The sequence below is a fragment of the Danio aesculapii genome, chromosome 6 (assembly GCF_903798145.1).
Source record: "Danio aesculapii chromosome 6, fDanAes4.1, whole genome shotgun sequence".
NCBI classification, from domain to species: Eukaryota; Metazoa; Chordata; class Actinopteri; order Cypriniformes; family Danionidae; genus Danio; species Danio aesculapii.
The window spans coordinates 61385997-61408496 of NC_079440.1; the positions used below are offsets into that span (position 1 = coordinate 61385997).

Genomic DNA, 22500 nt, shown 5'->3' on the forward strand with positions numbered 1-22500 from the left:
CATAATAATAGTAAATAATAATAATAACAGTAATCATAATTATTATTGTTATTATTATCATTATTATTATTTAATATAAGAATTGTATTTATATAATATATGGTGATGAAAAAGATATATAATAATCATTATTATTATTATTATTATTAATATTTTGGATTCTTTGCTTGACATTTTTAAACAAGCCGTCCTAAATAATAGTTATTATTATTATTATTTAATATTAGAAAAATATGATGATGATGATGAAAATGATGATGATAATAATAATGATTATTAATATTTAACATAAGAAAAAAATGATGATAAATAACAATAGTAATAATGATATTAAAATTATTATTATTGTTGTTATTTTAGATATTTAATATATTTTTAAACACGCTGTCCTCAATATTAGTAGTAGCAATAATGATATTTTGGTCCATTATTAGCTTATTATTTTCGTTATAAAACAAATACCAGATTTTTCATTTAATTTCTAATGCATCCTATCAATATATTTATTCCCAAATCTAAACACACACACACACACACACACACACACACACATATATACTCTTTGTATGTTTGCATAATATTTTCACTCAGATGAAGCAAATCTACAGTCCAGATGCCAATTTTCTATTGTCATGTCTGAAATTCGTCCAGTCCGGACATTTGTGAATTTTTTTATACTTTATGGTACATTTTAAACTATTGTCATAAATTCAGTGCAGCAGATGCACCGTTTACAGCAAATGTAGTACTAAAACTCCTACATTATTTTTGTAATTAAATGGTACAACAGTTAAAAACAAGTCTAGTTTTTTTGCTTTAGAGTAATTAGTCATTTTAAAAGATTTAGTAATATTATTTTAGAGTGAAATAGACCCCAGACTGTTTTATTTTTGCCTTTTTTGTGTGTGAAATTCATCTGAACACAAGAAATATGTAGATGAGCAAAGTGACATGTTCATACACATCTAAATAAGCTATGAGGAGCCTGCATTTCATCATCTTACCTACACACTCTCTAGAGAATCAAACAACCACTTTATTACGCTTATTATTGAGTTCATTCAAACAAATCCACTTTACCTTAGGAAGACACAGAGGAGTCTCTTCACATATAAATATATAAATCTGCTGGATCACACAAACAGCAATGCTGATTTCTCTTCACTCACGGGACCAAATCTGTGTGTTTTTTTGATTGTTTTACTGTAATCTCAGTGTTTTGTGGGTCGGGTCATTCTAGAAAACCGGTGCCTTTTATGTTGTTTATGCATTAATATTTGCATGATTTAATTAATTAATTAATTTAAAGAAATGTTAATTGTGTTGAAAATTAAATGCTCTGCTTTCCCTGCCAAGGATGAACTAACGTCTCCACTATAAATGTATATTTTATAGTTTGATGGTGTGAGGTTTCTCAGGTGAACATTTTGTTTAGTAAATAGTTTTTTATGATGCAGAAAAATAAAATATCCCTCTCTTGCATAGTTATTACAGCATTAACCTAGTAGACAAACTTTTTTTTTTAACATGAAATGTTAAATAGTTCAGCTAGTTGCCAAGGAAAAGGTTTTTAATTTTCATTTAGTTTAACTGAAGTAGGTCATTAAATATTAGTGTTTTTTTTTTTAATTAAAAATAATAATAAAATGATTAAAAAACAACCAAAATATTCTTATTGTTGACTTTAAAATGTCATGTTGAAAAATCGTACATTTATATTGATGAACATAAATATATTGAGTCATTTCTCAACGTGGGCCTATTTAAAAACAATGAAACATTCATTTAATTGACCTAATTGCCCAATAAACAGTTTTAAATAACTGAATAATAACAGCAAATTAATCAATAAAATGAGTAAACGTCAAATGTAAAGAAAATGTAAAGGATTTGGACATTTACAAGTAATAATAAAATGTATTTATATTTACAAGTAATAATACAAGTAATAATAAAATGTATTTATATTTACAAGTAATAATACAAGTAATAATAAAATGAGGAAAAAAGCCTCAACATAGATTTTAATTAAAGTACAGTCATTTCTAAATGAGACCAAAGGATGTGGATATGTAAATAAAACTAAACAAATAAAAAAACATTAATTTAATTCACCTAATTGCCAAATAAACATTTGTATATTATATATTGTACATTTTATATATGCTTATACATATATATATATATATATATATATATATATATATATATATATATATATATATATATATATATATATATATATATATATATATATATACATGAGCATTAAATATATAATAAATAATAGTAAAAAAAGTACAGTTGTTTTTAAATGAAACCAATAAATCAAACAAAACACATTCATTTACTTGACCTAATTGTCAAATATTTAAGAACTGAATAATAACTATAAATAAATAAAGTGACGACATTTTCTTTTCTTTTTTTACTTTTACTTTATTTATTTATTTGCAGTTATTATTCAATTATTTGAAACTAGCAGAAAATACAGATGTTTATTTGGCAATTAGGTCAAGTAAATAATTTATTTTTATACATGTCCATATCGTTTGGTCTCATTCAGAAATTACTGTACTTTTTATTAATATTTGGTAACACTTTATTTCGATGGTCCAGTTGAATATTAGTAGACTGTCTGCTTAATATCTGCTGATTCTGCTCCTTCAACAGGCATTTAACTGACTATGAGAAACTTTGCAAGTAAATGTCAACACTAACCCTAACCTAAAAGTCTATTTATAATCTAATGAGAATCAGTTGCAGTGTAACCTAAATTCAACAAACAGACCATCAAAATAAAGTGTGACCTAATGTTTTTGTATTTAATATTTTGTTTAATCATTTTATTCACTCATTTTATTACTTTTTTTAAATGTCAAAATCCTTAATATAATTCTTTTTTTTTTACTTTTAAAGAATTTACACTTGTCAAGAAGTTGAACTAAAATAGCAATAAATATTTATAAAAAAGTACAGTTAAGACCTAAAAAACCCTGGTTTTATAACCCCTAATGTTTTAAAAATAAATATTCATTCAGCTTTGGATGGTGCATTCTGTCAGTAGCTGTGTTTCCATCCAAAGATGCAAATTAAATGTATTCGCAAAACTGGAATATACGAATAAAGCAGTGTTTCCATCCAATGAATCAAACAGAACAAAATAATCACTTACTGATTAACTGGCGCCAAATATCAACAGTAAAAGCAGAATTTGCTGCGATAACAGAAGCTGCGTCAATCTTTTCATTTATTAAATGACTTGCACCTCAGACGGCAATCCTGACACGCAATCCTGACACACAGGTGGTGTTGAATGCATGAAACACGGAGCACAGACGCTCTTGATTCTGGAGGTCATTAATAATATAATAGCACTGATACTGAGATGCTGAACACATTTTTATCATCACATGACCTCCTATAACAAAATCACATGACTTTTTATCATGCACATACTGGAATTTGTTCGGTAAATGTGTTTAATAGGAGGATGGAAACGCAGCTATCTAGCTATCTACATAGCTAGTCTCCTATAAATGTAATGTATTTTAAATCCACCTCATTTAAAGTGTACAGAATCCACCTGTTTGACAGAATGACCCGTGTGTGTTCTTGTTTTGCACAGTCTTCATTGTGTAAAGCAGCAGATCTGTGTGTGTTTTTCAGCATCATTGAGCTCAATTCTGTTTTAAGGAGATTCCTGCATTTCCTCTGGGATTGAACTCTTATGAAAGCCACATTAATGTCATATAAAGGAGGATTCTGTGCTTATTTACAGTGTTCAGAGGCTGAAATCGGATTTATCCTCTTATGCCACGTGACTGACCGCAGAATGACGGTCAGTGAGAGAATATTCTGTGGATATCATTATTAATAATCCTCTTGTTTTTGCTTGTTGACTTGACTCTCAGACATTAGCTCTTCACTTTCTCACATGTCCATCAGTTGTGCATGTTATTTGTTAATGCATTCAGGACTAACTGTGGTTTGTTTCTAATCGGACACATGATCTTTCTGTGTGCATTATGCTATTTTCTCTTGCTCTGTGGTTTTGTTTTGGTCAGTGCTTTCATTGTCTGCTTCAGTTTTTGTGTTGATGGTGCTTGAAGATCCTGAATAAAACATGCTGTGATCCCAGACAACATCCCAGTATTATTGGAGTGATGCTTTAAAGCCACTGTCGAATATCAACATCAGCTCTAGTGCTGTGGGTTTTGCTGTTTTAAAGTTCGCCTACGTTTTTTTGTAAATAATGATAATATACTTTAGAGTGTGTGACAGAAGAGTGTGCAAGCTTTAGACAATCTGCTTTCTCAATAATGGACCGTTCTTTTGCTTCGTTATGAGCCCTGTCAATCATCTCGACACGTCATCCACATTTCTTTCATACAATATCACTTGGAGGTCGGGGACTATACCTCTGGACTGGGGAACTGGGGTGGTGGTTCCCATTTTAAAGAAGGGGGACCGGAGGGTGTGCTCCAGTTATAGGGGGATCACACTCCTCAGCCTCCTGGGGAAAGTCTATGCCAGGGTATTGGAAAGGAGGATCCGGCTGATGGTTGAACCTAGGATCCAGGAGGAACAATGCGGTTTTTGTCCAGGCCGTGGTACACTGGACCAGCTCTATACCCTCACCAGGGTGCTCGAGGGTTCATGGGAGTATGCCCAACCAGTCTACATGTGTATTGTGGACTTGGAGAAGGCATTCGACCGTGTCCCATGTGGCATTCTGTGGAGGGTGCTCTGGGAGTAATGGGTCAGAGGCGCTCTGTTCAGGGCTGTATTGTCCCTGTAAGAACAGAGTAGGGGTTTGGTTTACATTGCCGGCAATAAGTCAGACTTGTTCCAGTGCATGTTGGGCTCCGGCAGGGCTGCCCTTTGTCGCCAATTCTGATCATCATTTTTATGGACAGGATTTCAAAGCTCAGCCTTGGGCTGGAGGGGGTCCGGTTCAAGGACCGCAGGATTTCATCTCTGTTATTCGCAGACGATGTTGTTCTGTTGGCTTCATCGTAGCATTCAGCATACACTTTAACAAGCACAATTTTGTATTGTAATATTGTAATGCTTAATATTGATTAATAAATGCTTAACAATATTATTCACACTCAATGTTAGTGAATCCATTAACGTTAACTAATGGACCACGATTCTAAAGTGTTTCTACCAAGATATGAGGTAAACGATCTGCTGCTGCTTTCAGTATAGCAATACAAATAAACATCATATAAGAACTCACATTGGGAGCATTTAACACTGAATAAAGCACATAATCAGTACCTGAGGGGATCATTGTCATATCAGTTTACGTGTCGCTGCCATGGATGCTTATTACAAAATCTAGTTTAGACATGGAAAAGATTGCATCCTTATCAATTTAATTCATTTTTTAATCTCCCCCTTTTATTTATGCTTTTGAATTGCTCCTCTTTATCATGGATCTAAAAAACGAACAGCGCTGAGGAACAAGCACATTGTGAAAAACTTCCTCTATTTAAATTATTTTCAGAAATGAGCTTCTTCTTCTGTCTTCATCTTTTTCTGCATTCTGTTTCCGCTTCTGTGCTTTTTCTGCTTTAATTTAGAAATTGGAGCAACTTTTGTTGTTCTTGTGTTATAAAATGCAGACAGAGTTCCTCACTTGAACGTTGCTTTCTGTTAAAGCTTCCGCTAAATAGCTTCATGTTGGAGGTGTTACGGTATGTTTGTTTTATAACTTCTCTTAAATGTGAAACTGCATCACTGGATAGTGAGTGAAACCTTTTAGAAATATTTTTAGAAATAAAACCTTCTCAAGAAGGAAAATATAATGTATGAAGTACAGTTTTAGGAGAAAACTGATAAAAAGGTAACACATCTGAGCTTCCATTTTAAATAAAATACAGCATTTTAAACATCTGTTCAGAGACAGTGCTAGTGCATATATATTTATATAAATAATATATATGACAATCCCAGTTGTTAGAGCAACAGATAATATTTTCTAGTTAATCATTTAGAAAAGTGTCAGAATTTTGCGATCAATCATCTGTTGATCTGCATCCCAATCATCAAAATACTGCAGAAGACCTACTTGAACCCACATGGACCAAGATTCTCATTGAAATCAGTCAAGTTTGGTGAAGGAGAAATCATGGTTTGGGGTTACATTCAGTATGGAGGTGTGCGAGAGATCTGCAGAGTGGATGATCAACATCAACAGTCTGAGGTATCAAGACATTTGTGCTGCCCATTACATTACAAACCACAGGAGAGGGCAAATTCTCCAGCAGGATAGCGCTCCTTCTCATACTTCAGCCTCCACATCAAAGCTCCTGAAAGCAAAGAAGGTCAATGTGCTCCAGGATTGGCCAGCCCAGTCACCAGACATAAACATTATTGAGCATGTCTGGGGTAAGATGAAGAAGGAGATGTTGAAGATGAACACAAAGACTCTTGATGAACTCTGGGAGTCCTGCAAGAAGGCTTTCTTTGCCATTCCAGATGACTTTATTAATCAGTGATTTGAGTCATTGCAGAGATGTATGGATGCAGTCCTCCAAGCTCATGATGGAGTCAGACACAATATTCATTCTGTTTCCACTGCAGCATGAGCACATATTCTATACTGGACATTATTGAAGGTTCAGTGAGCAGACTTTAGTCTAAGCAGAGTCAGACCTTACTGTCCTAATCAAATCAGTCAACATCAAGACATGATCAGATTATATTGAGCTCAAATAAACCTCATCTAGAGGCCTTTACCTTTCATATAAGACACTTCCGATACACAATCATCAACTAGAAGTCAAGATATTATTTACTGTTCCTAAAACTTAAATAGGCCACAATAGTTTTATCAGGTAGTGTGTGTGTGTGTGTGTGTGAAAATTATGAGTAAGCTCTTCTGGCATCCGTATTGCACGTTTTATTTGCGCAAAGTATCATTGGTGACCTTAAGTTAAACTAACACACCTCAGGTAGAGTAATTAATCATTGACAACAATCATTGTGCATGCAAAAAAAGAATAATAACCATTAAAATTAAAATATGTAGCTTGTATTTATTTTAAACGGTTATTTAAATCATGCAAATACAATTAAAACATTGCCTTAAATGTAGGTTTTGGCTCTTTGTGCATTGAATAAATCTTCTGAATACAATAGTTGTTTGTTAAACTAAATAGTGCAGCAGGAACATTTCATATGTGTTAAAGATTATGCATTTTTACATTATAATGAACATTTGACCATGTTCTGTTAGCTTAAATACATTTCCAGATAATTTCTAACACATAACAATCCAAATATATACAGTAGTCAAGGTAAAAACTACAAACAGGCTACATTTACAGAGGCTGCTGCGCTTCATCAAGCAGAAAATGTGAGTTGCTGTAAGTACGTTATGTAATATGTTTAGTAATGTGTCACCAGTAGTATGTAAAGCCTGATCCGTCCTCAAGCACACAGTCGGTTAGTGATCAGAATATATGGGTCACTGTGTGTGTTTGTGTTCAGTGTCACTGATAACTGCACGTCCAGGAGCGTGGCGTCACCAAATCCCAGAATCCCGCCTGAGTGCACAAAACACACACATAAAACTATTCAATATGGTTTACAGCGAAAGTGAACTGTTTTGTGTAGTTTATACTACAAGGCATGCTTGATTCTGATTGGCTGATGAGCATTCTAAGGTGATTTTCAGATAAATGCACAGCTAAAATAGTTCCGGAAGATTGAGCGCATTATAGCTCCATATCACTACGCTGAATGAGTTCAGTTATTTTAAAGCATATGTTTTAAAGCATTGCTGAATGCTTGATTCTGATTGGCTGATGAGCATTCTAAGGTGATTTTCAGAGAAATGCACGGCTGACGTAGTTCCGGCAGGTTTTGAGCGCATTATAGCTCCGTATCACAACGCTGAATGAGTTCAGTTATTTTAAAGCATATGTTTTAAAGCATTGCTGAATGCTTGATTCTGATTGGCTGATGAGTGTTCTAAGGTGATTTTCAGATAAATGCACAGCTACAGTAGTTCCGGCAGGTTTTGAGCACATTACTGCTCCATATCACTACACTGAATGAGTTCAGTTATTTTAAAGCATATGTTTTAAAGCATTGCTGAATGCTTGATTCTGATTGGCTGATGAGTGTTCTAAGGTGATTTTCAGATAAATGCACAGCTACAGTAGTTCCGGCAGGTTTTGAGCACATTACTGCTCCATATCACTACGCTGAATGAGTTTAGACCAAAACCTGACAAATACAGTCTCAAATACAACATCTGAACAGTGGATTTTGCGTCGGAGACCAGAGAAGCAGAATAATTGACAGCCGTCCATTAAATTATCAGAAAATAAGGCAGTAAATTATATTTGAACTTGCGCAGTAGACGCAATGTGCCGTGCCGACAATTCACCTCTATTCATGCATTTGCTTGTTATATGCTTGATTCTGATTGGCTGATGGTCACTCTAAGGTGTTTGGTTATTGTCAGCTAAAATCAGAGCTGAGGTAGTTCCGGCAGGTTTTGAACATATTGCAGCTCCATATCACTCCGCAGAATGATTATAGTTATTTTAAAGCATACGACTGATGAAAATCACATCAAATCTCAAATTCAACATCTGAACAGTGGATTTAGCTAATAATGCACTCCGGGACATTGAATTATTCTAATTAATTTGCTAGAGTTGAATTATTTAATCTTGCATGGTAGATTTCTGTGCTTTCATGACTAATTCATTGCTCGTTGCGCATTATTCATGTCATTATCACCAATAATTCACCTCTTTTTGTGTATTAGCTTTAACTTTGTATGTAATTTACTCATGTGAATGCTTAATTTCACATTTGGTGTGAACGCAGCATGACAGCCACTCCGCTTCACATTGTGTCGGAATTATTCTCTAATAATACAACAGCCTCCCATCAGTTATTTCTCATTTATACTATGGGCTTGCTGAATTCTTGATTTTGATTGGCTGAACTCGTCATCTGTGCCGTGTCGATAATTCACCTCTATTCATGCCTTTGCTTGATTCTGATTGGCTGATGGTCGCTCTAAGGCAGGGGTGACCAACCCTCTTCCTGCAGATTTCAGTTGCAACCCATATCAAACACACCTGCCTGTAATTATCAAGTGCTGTTCTGGTCCTAATTAACTGGTTCAGGTGTGTTTGATCAGGGTTGGAGCTGAACTTTGCAGGAAGGTCGACCTCCAGGAACAGGCACCACTGCTCTAAGGTGTTTGGTTATTGTCAGCTAAAATCAGAGCTGAAGTAGTTCCGGCAGGTTTTTGAGCAAATTACAGCTCCATATCACTCCACAGAATGATTTCGGGTCATTTAAAGATGAAACTGATGAAAATCACATTAAAACACAACAGAAGGTTTTGGAGGAGATATGGAAAACACTAGTGCTACACACAGGAGCAGTCTGAGGAGAAAAACCTGACAAATAAACTCTCAAATACAACATCTGAACAGTGCATTTAGCTGTGAGAACTGGAGTATAAGCACAATAATGCACTCCGGGACATTCAATTATTACAAATTATTTTGCTAGAGTCGAATTATTTGATCCTGCATGGTAGATTTCTGTGCTTTCATGGCAAATTCATTGTACATTGCGCATTATTCGAGTCAGCGGCACCAATAATTCACCTCGGTTTGTGTATTTGCATTGGCTTTGTGTGTAATTTATTATTATTATTATTATTTGGTGTGAACGCAGCACTCCATTCACATTGTGGCTGAATTATTTTCTAATAATACAACAGCCTACCATCGATTGTTCCTCATTTACGCTTGATTCTGATTGGCTGCTGAGCGTTCTAAGGTGTGTCAGATAAACGCACAGATCAAGTAGTTCCGGCAGGTTTTGAGTGCATTACAGCTCCATATCACTGAGCTGACGGATTTTAGTTATTTTAAAACATACAACATGCAAAAATCACATCAAATACAACATCTGAACAGTGATTTTAAGGCGAATTCCTGCTTTCGTGGCAAATGTCTTGGCTGCAATGATAATTCGCCTCTATTCTTGCTTTTGCAATCACTTTGTATATCATTTACTGGTGCAATTAATTCCTCATTTGGTGTGAACACAGCTTAACAGCAACTCCACTTCACATTGTGGCTGAATCTCCATTTTGGGTTCCTCATTTATACTATGAACTTGCTGAATGCTTGATTCTGATTGGCTGATAGTTATTAGTTGTTTGGTTATTTTACGTTAGCTAAAGTGGTCCCAGCAGGTTTAGAGCGCATTACAGCTTCATAACACTACGCTGAACGATTTGAGTTATTTTAAAGCATACGACAGACGGAAATCACATCAGAACACAACAGGAGGCTTTGGAGGAGATGTGGAAGAAATCTTTGGTTGTGCGTTATTTTCTGATGATGCAACAACCCGTTGTCAAATATTCCTCACACTACATGAATGCATTTTTAAAGCAAGTCCATTGAATTATTAGGAAATAATGCACAACCGATGTGGTGAAGTTTCTGTTATGTTCTTCTATCCCGTCAATTATTCCTCAGTTATACTAGGGGCTTGCTGAATGCTTGATTCTGATTGGCTGATGAGCATTCTAAGGTGTGCCAGATAAATGCACACATAAAGTAGTTCCGGCAGGTTTTAAACACATTACAGCTCCATATCACTGAATAATTTGAGCTTTTAAAGCAAACGACACAGCAGATGGCTTTGGAGGAAGCAACCTTGTTTTCTGATAATGTAACAACCTGCCATCAGTTATTCCTTACATAACATGAATGCATTTTAAAATAAGTCCATTGAATTATTAGAAAAATAATGCACAATTAAGGTGTTGCTGTAGCTGTTACCCTTTGGATGTGTATTATTGTCTAATAATCAACAGCCTCCCATCAGTTATTCCTCATTTATACTATGGGTCTGTTGAATGCTTGATTCTGATTGGCTGATAAAGTGTGCCTTCATGTACAGATAAACGCACAGCTAAAGTAGTTCCGGCAGGTTTTGAGCACATTACAGCTCCATATCACTATACGCTGAATGATTTGAGTTATTTTACAGCTTATGATAGTCACAAGTCACATCCAAACACAACAGGAGGCTTTGGAGGAGATGTGGAAGAAATCACGTGCATTATTTTCTGATAATGCAACAACCTGTCGTCAATTATTCCTCACATAACATTGATGCATTTTTAAAACAAGTCCATTGAATTATTAGAAAGTAAGGCACACCTGAGGTGGGGATGTTGCCGTTTCATTTTGGGTGTGCATTATCCTCTAATAATCCAATGTACCGGAGTCAATGGCTCCTTACATAAGACACATTTGTTCTGTCAAAGATGATGATTCCTCATAGTTGACTCCTGCTTTGAATCAGAGTGACTCTGCAGTGCCACCTAGTGAGTGATGAGAACATGTTCGCATTGCAATTTTAAGTTGTGCAGTATTTGCTGCAATGTGTTATTGATGTTATTTCATAATGTTACGTCCCTCAGTCTCTCATATTTATTTCTGCTGTGTGAGCTGTCACCACACCATCTGGCAGCATCTTCTGCTGGCTTTGCTGGTTTTGTAGCTTAATCCTGGACAGAACTTAATCATCTCCGTCTTTGAGCCACATCTGCACTGTGCGCCTTCGTGACCAAACACTGATCCGTTAATCGCAAAGAGCAAGTGTGAGTGTTTTATAGAGTGTGTGTGAGATTGTTTGGTCATGAGTTGGCCCACACGCAATCTGTGCGCGCAGATTTCTGCAGATTTTTAGGCCATCGTTGAGTCTATGTGTTTACTTTTGTAAATGTGTAAATTTTATATTTATTCTGTTTTTGAATTAATTTAACTAATTTATTGTAATTATAATAATAGCAATATTATAATGTTCATATGAATTATTTACAATACAGATTTTCTTTGTGTATATTTATTTGTATATATATATATATATATATATATATATATATATATATATATATATATATATATATATATATATAGATAGATAGATAGATAGATAGATAGATATAAATAAATTTATATATATTTATATCTATCTTAATATAAATATCTATCTATCTATATATATATTTATATATATATATATATATATATATATATATATATATATATATTTATATATATTTATATTTATATATATTTATATTTATATATTTTTATATATTTATTTATATATATTTATATTTATATATATTTATATATATTTATATTCATTTATATATATATTTATATTTATATATTTTTATATATTTATTTATATATATATATTTATATTTATTTATATATATTTATATTTATATTTATTTATATATATTTATATTTATATATATATATATATATATATATATATTTATATTTATATTTATTTATTTATATTTATATATATTTATATTTATATATATATTTATATTTATATATATTTATATTTATATATTTATATTTATATATTTTTATATATTTATTTATATTTATATTCATTTATATATATATTTATATTTATATATTTTTATATATTTATTTATATATATATATATTTATATTTATTTATATATATTTATATTTATATATATTTATATATTTATATTTATTTATATATATTTATATTTATATATATTTATATATTTATATATATTTATATATATTTATATTTATATATATTTATTCATATTTATATATATTTATATATATTTATAGTTATATATATATATGTAAATATTTTGTATATATTTGTATACTAAAATAGTAGATATATTAGATGAGAGACTTGTTTTGTTTACCAAATAAGTGGATCTAATTGGATTTTACATTGTAAACATCAAAGTAAAACATTTACTATTTTTTTTATTTCATATATTAAGTTTGTAATTATGATACTCCTAAAATCATTCTGCATAAATCCACAGACTTTTTTACAGAATTCTCCACAGAAATAACAAAAATTGTCCGCAGATCCTGTCTGGCCCTAGCCATGAGCACTGCTGAAAGAGAATCCCGTAGGTTCACATATACAGATGATTCCACTACACAATGAACAAATACAAGATACAGTAACTTCACCTTTTATATCCAAAATTTGGACTATTTCCTTTTCTTTTTTTTTTTCTTTTTTTTCAATGAATAAATGAAGGAAAGATTAATTGGGAGGTTTCTCTTAAAGGGACAGTTCACCCAAAAATGAAAATTCTGTCATCATTTCCTCATTCTTAATTTTGTTTCAGTTTTATTCGACTGTTAAACACAAATGAAGATATATTGAAGAATGCTGGGGTAAAAAAATTATATTTTGTTCCTACTATGGATCATACCTGTCAGCATTGGGATGTGAAAATAAGGGATATGCCCACCATAATAAGGGATGGTTATAACACCCCCCTCCCCCCATGCTATGTTCAATTGCAGCTTTTTCATTGTAAATAAACAGTTAAATGGTCCTTAATATGTTTTATTATTATTTACAAAAGAAAAATTAAATAGTATACATTAGCAGCAAATACATTAGCAAACAGTTCAGCTTATTATAATTAAAAGCTATTATAATGAAATGGAATCAAGCTATCAGATCTCAATAGCCGTTTCTTCACTGTATAACTTGCACATTCTGATTAAAGAGCAACGATTGAATCTCTTATTTATTTAGATTTTTTGCATTAAATAACAGGTGTCACTTTAAAAAGGCACAGATCTAACGTTTTAATGAAAGCTTTCGATTGCTTTCCTAACTTTTTATGCACATTTATGACGAAATTAGTGTGTTTAAAAAAAAAACACCACCAAGATCCACATATTCAGATATTATTATTATTATTACTATTATTAATTATGTGTATTTGTCTGTTTAAACACACACCCAGACTTTCACTCCGCTTCAAATCGCGTGTACAGAATCCGTTTGGTAAACAGCGTCTGTTTATTACTGTGGAGCGCGTCAGCTGACAGTCACGCACCGCTACATGACTGTTTTCAGGATTGCATATGAAGGGGAGACGGTAATAAAAAGGAAATAAAAATCCCGCCGTTTTTTATTTATTTCAAAGTGTTTCCATGCCTAAACAAAGCGAAAGCACAGAACAGACTCACATTAAGAGCAAGGGGCGACCCCTGGTGGTTCGGCGGTATGGGTTGCGTATAGCTCGGCTCAGCTCTTTAATGTTTATTTGCCACCCTTCAGAGAAAGACTGAAAATACAGGAAAATACCTTTACGGGATGATAGCGGGATAGAACTGTAAAATACGGGAGAATCCCGGGAAAAACGGGAGGGTTAACAGGTATGTTATGGATGTCGTTAGATGTTTTTTTCCAACATTTTTCAGCATTGTTCAACAGAACAAAGAAATTCATAAATTCACCCACTTAAATGTGAGGAAATAAGGATATTTTCAGTTTTGAGTGCGCTGTCTCTTTAAGAAAAAACCTTGAGATTATAAATGTTGATTTAAAATGGAGGATTATTGTAATTCAGATTTTCCTTATTAAAAAAAAATAATAGTAAAAAAGTCAGAATCGTGAGCTCTTACCCCGGTGCGCGGGCAGTGAATCTGTGCATACCACTCCAGACAGTACAGACACACGTGGACACCCTGACCGATGAACAGACACGTCCACATGATGATGTTCCACACTGGACTCTTGCGTTTGTCATTCATGGCGAAGTTGAACACCACTGGAAAGGTAAGAAAGAAAAGCACCGCATTTCTGCCTGTTCATTAACTAAGTAATAGAGAGCCCGGTGAGCCTTTTATGTCGTCCTAGTTGCACTGACATTTTTGGGTAAATGTTTGACAAAATATTCATGCATTTACTCATCAAATTATGTGTTAATTAAATTATAATATAATCATACTGGATGTATGTAAATATAATAATAAACTAATGAATATGTGCATAAATGCATGTATGAGTGAATGAAAGACTGTAGGCACAAATTAACAATTCAATGAATGCTGCGGTTACTCCTCTGTGCTTGCATGCATTTATTCACTGTCCTACTTCATGCATGCATTCATTTATATCATTATTTTTTGCATGCAATCATTCATGTATTTATGCATATGTTAATTTATGCATGCATGCATTTTCTCATGTAAACATTGAATTAGCATGCAATTATTCATGCATTTATGCATCTTTTTGTTAATGCATACATTTTTAAATTCAGCCATGCATAAATCTTTTTAACTATATTTATTAATTCATGCATGCACGCATTTTTTCATGTATGTATTTAATTTGTGCATGCAATCATTCATTAATTTATGCATACATTTATTAATTCAGATATGCATGAATATTTTTAGCTATATTAATTCATGCATGCATGCATTTTTTTCAATCATATATTTCATTTGTGCATGCAATCATTCATTATTTTCGCATATATTTGTTAATTCAGATATGTATGAATCTTTTCAACTATATTTATTAATTCATGCATGCATGCATTTTTTCATCTATGTATTTAATTTGTGCATGCAATCATTCATTAATTTATGCATACATTTATTAATTCAGATATGCATGAATATTTTTAGCTATATTAATTCATGCATGCATGCATTTTTTTCAATCATATATTTAATTTGTGCATGCAATCATTCATTATTTTCGCACATATTTGTTAATTCAGATATGCAAGAATTTTTTCAACTATATTTATTATTCATGCATTTTTCATGTATATATTTTATCTGGACTTTACTAGAACTTCTCTGTTAAGCTGCTTCGATACAATCTACATTGTAAAATCGCTATAGAAATAAAGATGAATTGAATTTATGTATGCAATCATTCATGCATTTATGCATATATTTATTGCTTTACAAATACATATACTTATTCAAGTTTGTTTATTAATTTTATGCATGCATGCATTTTTTTCTTGTATATAATTTGTGTATAATTCATGCATTTATGCATATATTTATTCAGACATGCATGCATTTATTCAAGTATATTTATTCATGCGTGCATACATGTATATTGTTGCATTTGTTAAAACCTGCTTTTGCACAGCACCCTTTAAAGCGGTCTCATAACTGTGAAAACACATTTCATCATGGGAGCAGAATGCATCAAACCTGCTCTATAAACTACACTGATTTGTGTGTATTGTGTGTATATTGGAGTATTCCTATAATGCAGTTTTGTTTGTTTTCCTGTTTTCTTACCACCAATGCCTGCAAACGTGCAGAACATCACCGGGTAGAAGAAGCCGAAGCCCATGGTGAAGGCGTACTCGTGAACTAATGCAGAAACGGCGAACACCGAGAGCGTGGCCACCGAGCGCAGCTTATACCCCGACAGCTGATAGACAGAGCAGAAAACACACACTCGCAATCATCCTGACGTGAGCTGCAAGTGTAAGGATCAGTCAAACACTCACCCAGAGGAAATCTCTGTAGCCGTAATAGTAAAGCCAGTCGTGCACCACAATGTTCCACGTGCGGTAATAATTAGCAAACGAAGTGGAGTTCCACCAGTCCTGATAAAACACACACACCAGAGCGTTAACACACGCATGTGCACACATGTTCTTCTTTTATTATAAGTAATTAGTGCGTAAGTGGTACAAAACAAATGTAATGTTTCATTTAAATAGAAATCTTTCATACACAGTTTTAAAAATCACAGAAGTAATGAAGTTTGGGCTCAGATGTGCATTTAATTCACTATATAGGGAGGTTAAATTAGTTAGCTAACAATAACTGACAACAAATCTACGAATACATTTATTAATCTTTGTTAGTTAGATGTTTTATTTAAAAAAAACAGTACAGAAACGACTTAATATTAACTTAGTGTTGTGTAAAATTGTAAGATATATCAGCTTACAGAACTTTATTTTAAAATACACTTAAATTAGACTTGATTATCAAGCACCAATAATAGTTGTTGTTTTGGTTTTAGTCAACATGCATACTCACTTTATAAAACATGCGGTCGGCAAAGCGCAGCATTTCTGCGAAAGCATTGAGCCAGCAGTGCAGAAATGCGTAAAAGCCCAGCATTAATATCAGCATTCCTGCAAAACCACAATGAACTGAGTCTCGGATCACACACACACACACGCACACACACACACACCACATGAGAACATCAGCACTACCCTACTGAAAAAAACAGCTTAAACCAGCCTAGGCTGGTTGGCTGGTTTTAGCTGGTTGACCAGCCTGGTTTTAGAGGGGTTTTGGCCATTTCCAGGCTGGTTTCCAGCCATTTCCAGCCTGGTTTTAGCTGGTCAGGCTGGATAATGACCAGCTAAAACAAGCTTGACCAGCCTAGCCAGGCTGGGAGCCCAGCCAAAACCAGCTATGTCCAGCTTAAACCAGGCTGGTCAGGCTGGTTTTAGCTGGATTTAGCTGGTCATTTTTTCAGCCTGACCAGTTAAGACCAGGCTGGAAATGGCTGGAAACCAACCTGGAAATGGCCAAAACCCCTCTAAAACCAGGCTGGTCGACCACCTAAAACCAGCCAACCAGCCTAGGCTGGTTTTAAGCTTGATTTTTCAGCAGGGTAATCATCTGCAGGAGCTCGTTTGAGTTAATCTTGTGAGTTGGTGCAGTTTGGTGGAGGTTTCTGAATTGATTGAGCGCTGACATGTCAGTTCAGAAACTCCCTGATGGATGTTGATGTAGAATGATGAGTGTATAGAAGTGGAGTGTGTGTTTGTTTATGTTTGTATTGGTGTTTGTGTTTGGGTTTATGTTGGTGCGCGTTTGAGTGTATATATGTGTTACGTTCGCTTGCAGAGCCTATTTTGGATATGTGTGTGCGTTTGTTTGTTTGTTTGTGGGTGTGTCGCTTCATGCGTGTGTTACAGGTACGAACGGCATTGGAGGATCCGCATTTCGTGCAGATGACGTTGGCCGCTGATGCTGGGTTTGCGCCACTAATCGCTGGTCGGCGTAGCGTTTAAAGGGCACATAGTTTACCTCTTTTCTATGATGTAATATTAATATTATGGTTCTTCTGAGTGTGCCAGTTTAGGTTCAGTTTAAAACACAATTCAGATTGTTTTATTATAATGTGTTAAAAAGTGTCATGTTGGGGGCGTGTCCACAGCTCGCTGATTTATGGGTGTGTTGCTTCACATGTAGATTAGTTTCGGCTTCCCGCCCAATGTAACAAGGGGGCGGGGCCATGAGCTCACCCGCTCTGCGTTTGCAACAGTCTGACAGGCAGACAGAGAAGGAGCAGGAGTGAGAGGATCAGCAATCAGTCGTACATATATATAAAGTATAGGTAGACTCAATGAGAAGTACACATGTTTGCAAACCAGCCTAAAGATACAACCAATAATTCTGATTAGAGCGATAATGTGGAGAATATTGATCTTGTGTTGAGCCCAATGAGCCTTGCATCTAAAAATAGAGCTAGCGTGTTCCTTTAGTGATATCGCTTCGACTCACGCTGAAAATGGCGGACGTGAATCAATAAACTGAGGATATGATGACGCGCCTGTCAATCAATATTGGTGGGCGGGGGGACCGCTCTCCTACGTAAAGTAGCGGTCGGTTTGAAAACCACTCCAATTGGTCCACCGTTTTTTATGTTGTTAAATTGAAAAACAAGCACTGGGTGTGTTTATATCACCCCAATATGACGCTCTATACACCATACATGCACATATGTCTGTCCAAACAGCTTGAAAAGTAGATTTTTTACCATAGGTGCCCTTTAAAAGCCGAGCCCAAACTGCAATGGCGATCTCTCTCTCTCTCTCTCTCTCTCTCTCTATCTCTATCTCTCTCTCTCTCTCTCTCTCTCTCTCTCTCTATCTCTTTCCATCTCTCGCTCCTACTCCTTCTGTGTTTCTCTGTGAGGACAGTCTCTCTTGCGAGGGCTAGGGTGAGAGAATGTGTTTTGCTTGTGTTTAATGCTCTTGTCTAAAGTTTTGAGATCTGAAAGTGCAGTGTGTTTGCTTGTGAACTTGTCCAGTTAACAGATGTGTTTGAGTGATACCTCGGAGAGGTTGTAGGATACGTTTTGGCCCTAACGGCCTTCCATATAGGAGTGAGCAAGTCGCGCGATATCCATATACAACACCGAGATTCATCTTTGTATTAGTTCAGTAGGTTCAGGAGAATGTGCTGCTTTGTGTATGTTTTGTTTTTAGTTAGAGTAGTTAAGACGTTTGGTACGTTGAAGATGTTTCTTTTCATGCTTTTCTTTTCATATTTAGTTTAGTTAGTTGAACACAGTTACTGAGATTTATTATATTTATTTCTTTGATTTAAGCACATCTAACTACTTCCTCTCCCCCCAGTAAGTCATCATTTATTTATTGTTAATATTTTTCTTTCACTGTATAATATATTTTCACTGGTTTCACTGGAAGTATGGGCAATAATCAATTGCAGTGATATTTGGTTCTTCAGTCGTTTCTTTCTCCCTCCATTTGTTATACACACACTCATCTCTTATATGTTATGTCAAACACCCTTAGTTTATTATTAACATCTAAAAGGACGTAACAGTGTATTTGTGTGAAATATTGTTTGTGTGTGTGTGTTTGTGTGTGTGTGCGGTACCTGGGAACGCAGCGTGGAAGAGCGTCAGTATGAGTGTGCGTGTGCTGAACTGCAGGCCGCTCTTGTTCCTGAACACAGGGATGCAGAGACGCTCCAGGATGAAGTACAGGTAGAAGAGACTCGCCAGCACCTGTCAAACACACGACAACACCTCACTCAAGTGACAATAATGACACATTTTTACATTTCTACCACAATAAAAAAATAAAAATCCCTTTCCTTGTATTTACTGTAGTAATTGCATGTAATTGTGCATAGTTACATGCAGCTAAACCTAACCTGCACTCTTACTCACCATATAGTAAGTGCATGTAATTAAATAATATTACTCGGTATTTAAATGAACTTACACTGTAACAACAATCTAAAATTGTATACTGTTGAACATTTCATGTGAAATGTTAACTCTTTTTCCAAATGTGCTGTTTAAGTTAGATTTAAGTGCTGTTTTACAGAGCAGGGACATTATTTTCTAGGATATTATTTTAACTGGAGAAAGTCTTGTTGCTTTTAGCTTTGCAGACAAAATAAATAAATAAATGTGTATAAATAAATAAATAAAAGTAGACCTCTTAAGAGTTAATTTAGAACAAACCACTGTTATACAATGACTTGCCTAATTACCCTAATTTTACCCTAATTAACCCAGTTAAGCCTTTAAATGTCACTTTAAGCTGTATAGAAGTGTCTTGAAGAATATCTAGTCTAATATTATTTACTGTCATCATGACAAAGAGAAAATAAATCAGTTATTAGAGATGAGTTATTAAAACTATTATGATTAGACATGTTAAATATTAATTTCTTCATTAAAAAGCACTTGGGAAATATTAGAAAAAGTATTTAAAAATGATTTTGTCTTCATTATAAACTTGCAATTCTAAAGGGGAGATTTATTTTTATTTATTATTGAGATTTTCCTTTAAAACAAAGCAAAGTAATCTGCCAATGGGGTGAAAAGTTAATTATTTTTCTTCCCCTTTGGCAGATTATTTAGCTTGTTTTAAAGAAAAACTCACTTAATTTTGACTCATTATTTCTGAAAACAAGCCAATATTGGTTACTTGTTTAGAAGTGCAAGTCATTTTTTTGTTATTTTGACTAGAAACAAGACAAAAACTCTGCATTTACCAGCATTTATCTGAGCTGTTATGCAAATTTATCTTAAGAGTATGAGTAAATGTTTGTATGAATATTTCTACTTGACACATTACAGATTTCTACATTGATCTATTTTAGTTCATTTGAGCTAACAATGAAAAGTACATCTCTAGCAGGTGCATAAACACAGTCTTTGTTTTTGTTTACTCCATGTAGTTCTGAAAGCTGAGATGCATCTTTGGATTTTCGCAGACGCATCAAGGTAAGTGTGCAAAGGTCCCTCTCACGCTCACAGACACACATACACACACTTTAATTTGATGTTATATTCCATATAAATTAATCAAAAGTCTTTTTGAGCTACTTTTTATATTGAAAATAAGTTATTTTGTGTGTTTTTCACCAAATCAGGCAAATCATTCATGAATTTGGCAATTAAATTGTAAAAATTCTGTAATTTTCTAAACAATTTGATCAGGACTGAGGTTGAGTAACAGATTTATGCAAAAATAAATTTAATCTGGTGCCTTTTACAGCAGTTTAATTTAGTGGATGTTTTCATCCCCAACAAAACAAATGGGTAAAAAAAATTTGCCCAGAGTATATCATTGAGTTTTAAAAAAAAAAAAGTCAAAGAAATTTTTTCCCAAAATATGTGACAAAGGGAAGTTTCATAAACTAGTTTAGAGAGGAACACGTGATATGATCAACTTCAGCTGATCCTCATCACTAATCATTAGCTAGCCTATCGGAGCACTCCAAAACTACTATATATATTCTAGCTAAACTTCATTCCCTATCTCTGTTTTCGGAACACCCCCTCCCAACCCCCCCTATCCTTCCATTATCCCTCCTTCTCTTTGATCGGGCAACACGGTGGCTCAGTGATTAGCACTGTTGCCTCGCAGCAAGAGGGCCACAGGTTCAAGGCCCATTCGAACCAGTTGGCACTCCCTGCGTGGAGTTTGCATGTTCTCCCTGTGTTTGCGTGGGTTTTCTCCGGGTCCTCCGGTTTCCTCCCACAGTTCAAAAACATGTACATAAGTGAATCAGAATACAGTCACAAGCACCCAGCGCATATACATGCCTAACCAACCAGTATCACCCATTAGCCAGAAGCAGGGGGACATTCGAGAAACACCTGATCTCGTGTCCCTCCTAATGCTCATTAACTAGGCGGGAACCTTGGGCTCATCTATCTCCGAGCTCAGGGTTCTCTCCCGGGACAGCATGCCAAACCTGCTATTATAGTTGAGCATTATCTAAGTGTGAACTCTTGAAATAAGATTTGTCACCAAAATCATTCTGCTAGCTGAAATTAAGACTGAAAATCCCCCTAGAGTGGATTAAAACATCCCCAACAGCACATAAGGGTTAATAATACTTCATGCACCTGAACTGAAAATCCATATCATATCTTAACAACGATTATGAAGTACTATAGTGCATATATTGTTCATTGTTAGTTACTGCTCTCATACTTTATTTTAAGGTACTTTTTCTGCTATTAACAAACCATTCAGTGCCTCAATAAACCCCTAATAAACAACACACTACATCTCTTTCTGCCGTTTATGCATGTATATTCTTTATACAGTATATTTCCATAGCACTATGAGCTCTTATATAAACATAAATAATTTTGCGATCTCAGTTCATGCACCCTTTAACACCAGTGATTAGTCAATCGCACCTTCAGAAAGTTCTTGCCCACAAACGTCCATCTGATGTTTGGGTTTCTAAAAGGGAACAACAAACAGTGAGGATATTGATTTCTCCATCTGTCATGCTGTGATGCTGTGTGTCAGGTGTTTACCGCGGATAAACCTCACGGTAGATCAGAGTCGGGCAGAACAAGAAG

At 34.4% G+C, this 22500-nt stretch overlaps 1 protein-coding gene across 2 annotated transcripts in view; it reads right to left on the reverse strand.

Moving 5' to 3' along the window:
• Window positions 1-7046: 7046 nt before the first annotated feature.
• Window positions 7047-22500, reverse strand: part of soat2 (sterol O-acyltransferase 2) — a 40547-nt gene continuing 25093 nt past the window's right edge. For both annotated transcript variants that reach the window (XM_056460666.1, XM_056460667.1), the window contains exons 9-16: window positions 22456-22500; window positions 22333-22378; window positions 19539-19668; window positions 16932-17029; window positions 16391-16489; window positions 16176-16311; window positions 14526-14671; window positions 7047-7559 (exon numbers count right to left, since the gene is read on the reverse strand). The exon at window positions 22456-22500 is cut by the window's right edge and continues 40 nt beyond it. In XM_056460666.1, the coding sequence (XP_056316641.1) occupies window positions 7506-7559; window positions 14526-14671; window positions 16176-16311; window positions 16391-16489; window positions 16932-17029; window positions 19539-19668; window positions 22333-22378; window positions 22456-22500 (754 nt within the window). In that variant the 3' untranslated portion in view covers window positions 7047-7505. The remainder of the gene's footprint in view (window positions 7560-14525; window positions 14672-16175; window positions 16312-16390; window positions 16490-16931; window positions 17030-19538; window positions 19669-22332; window positions 22379-22455) is intronic.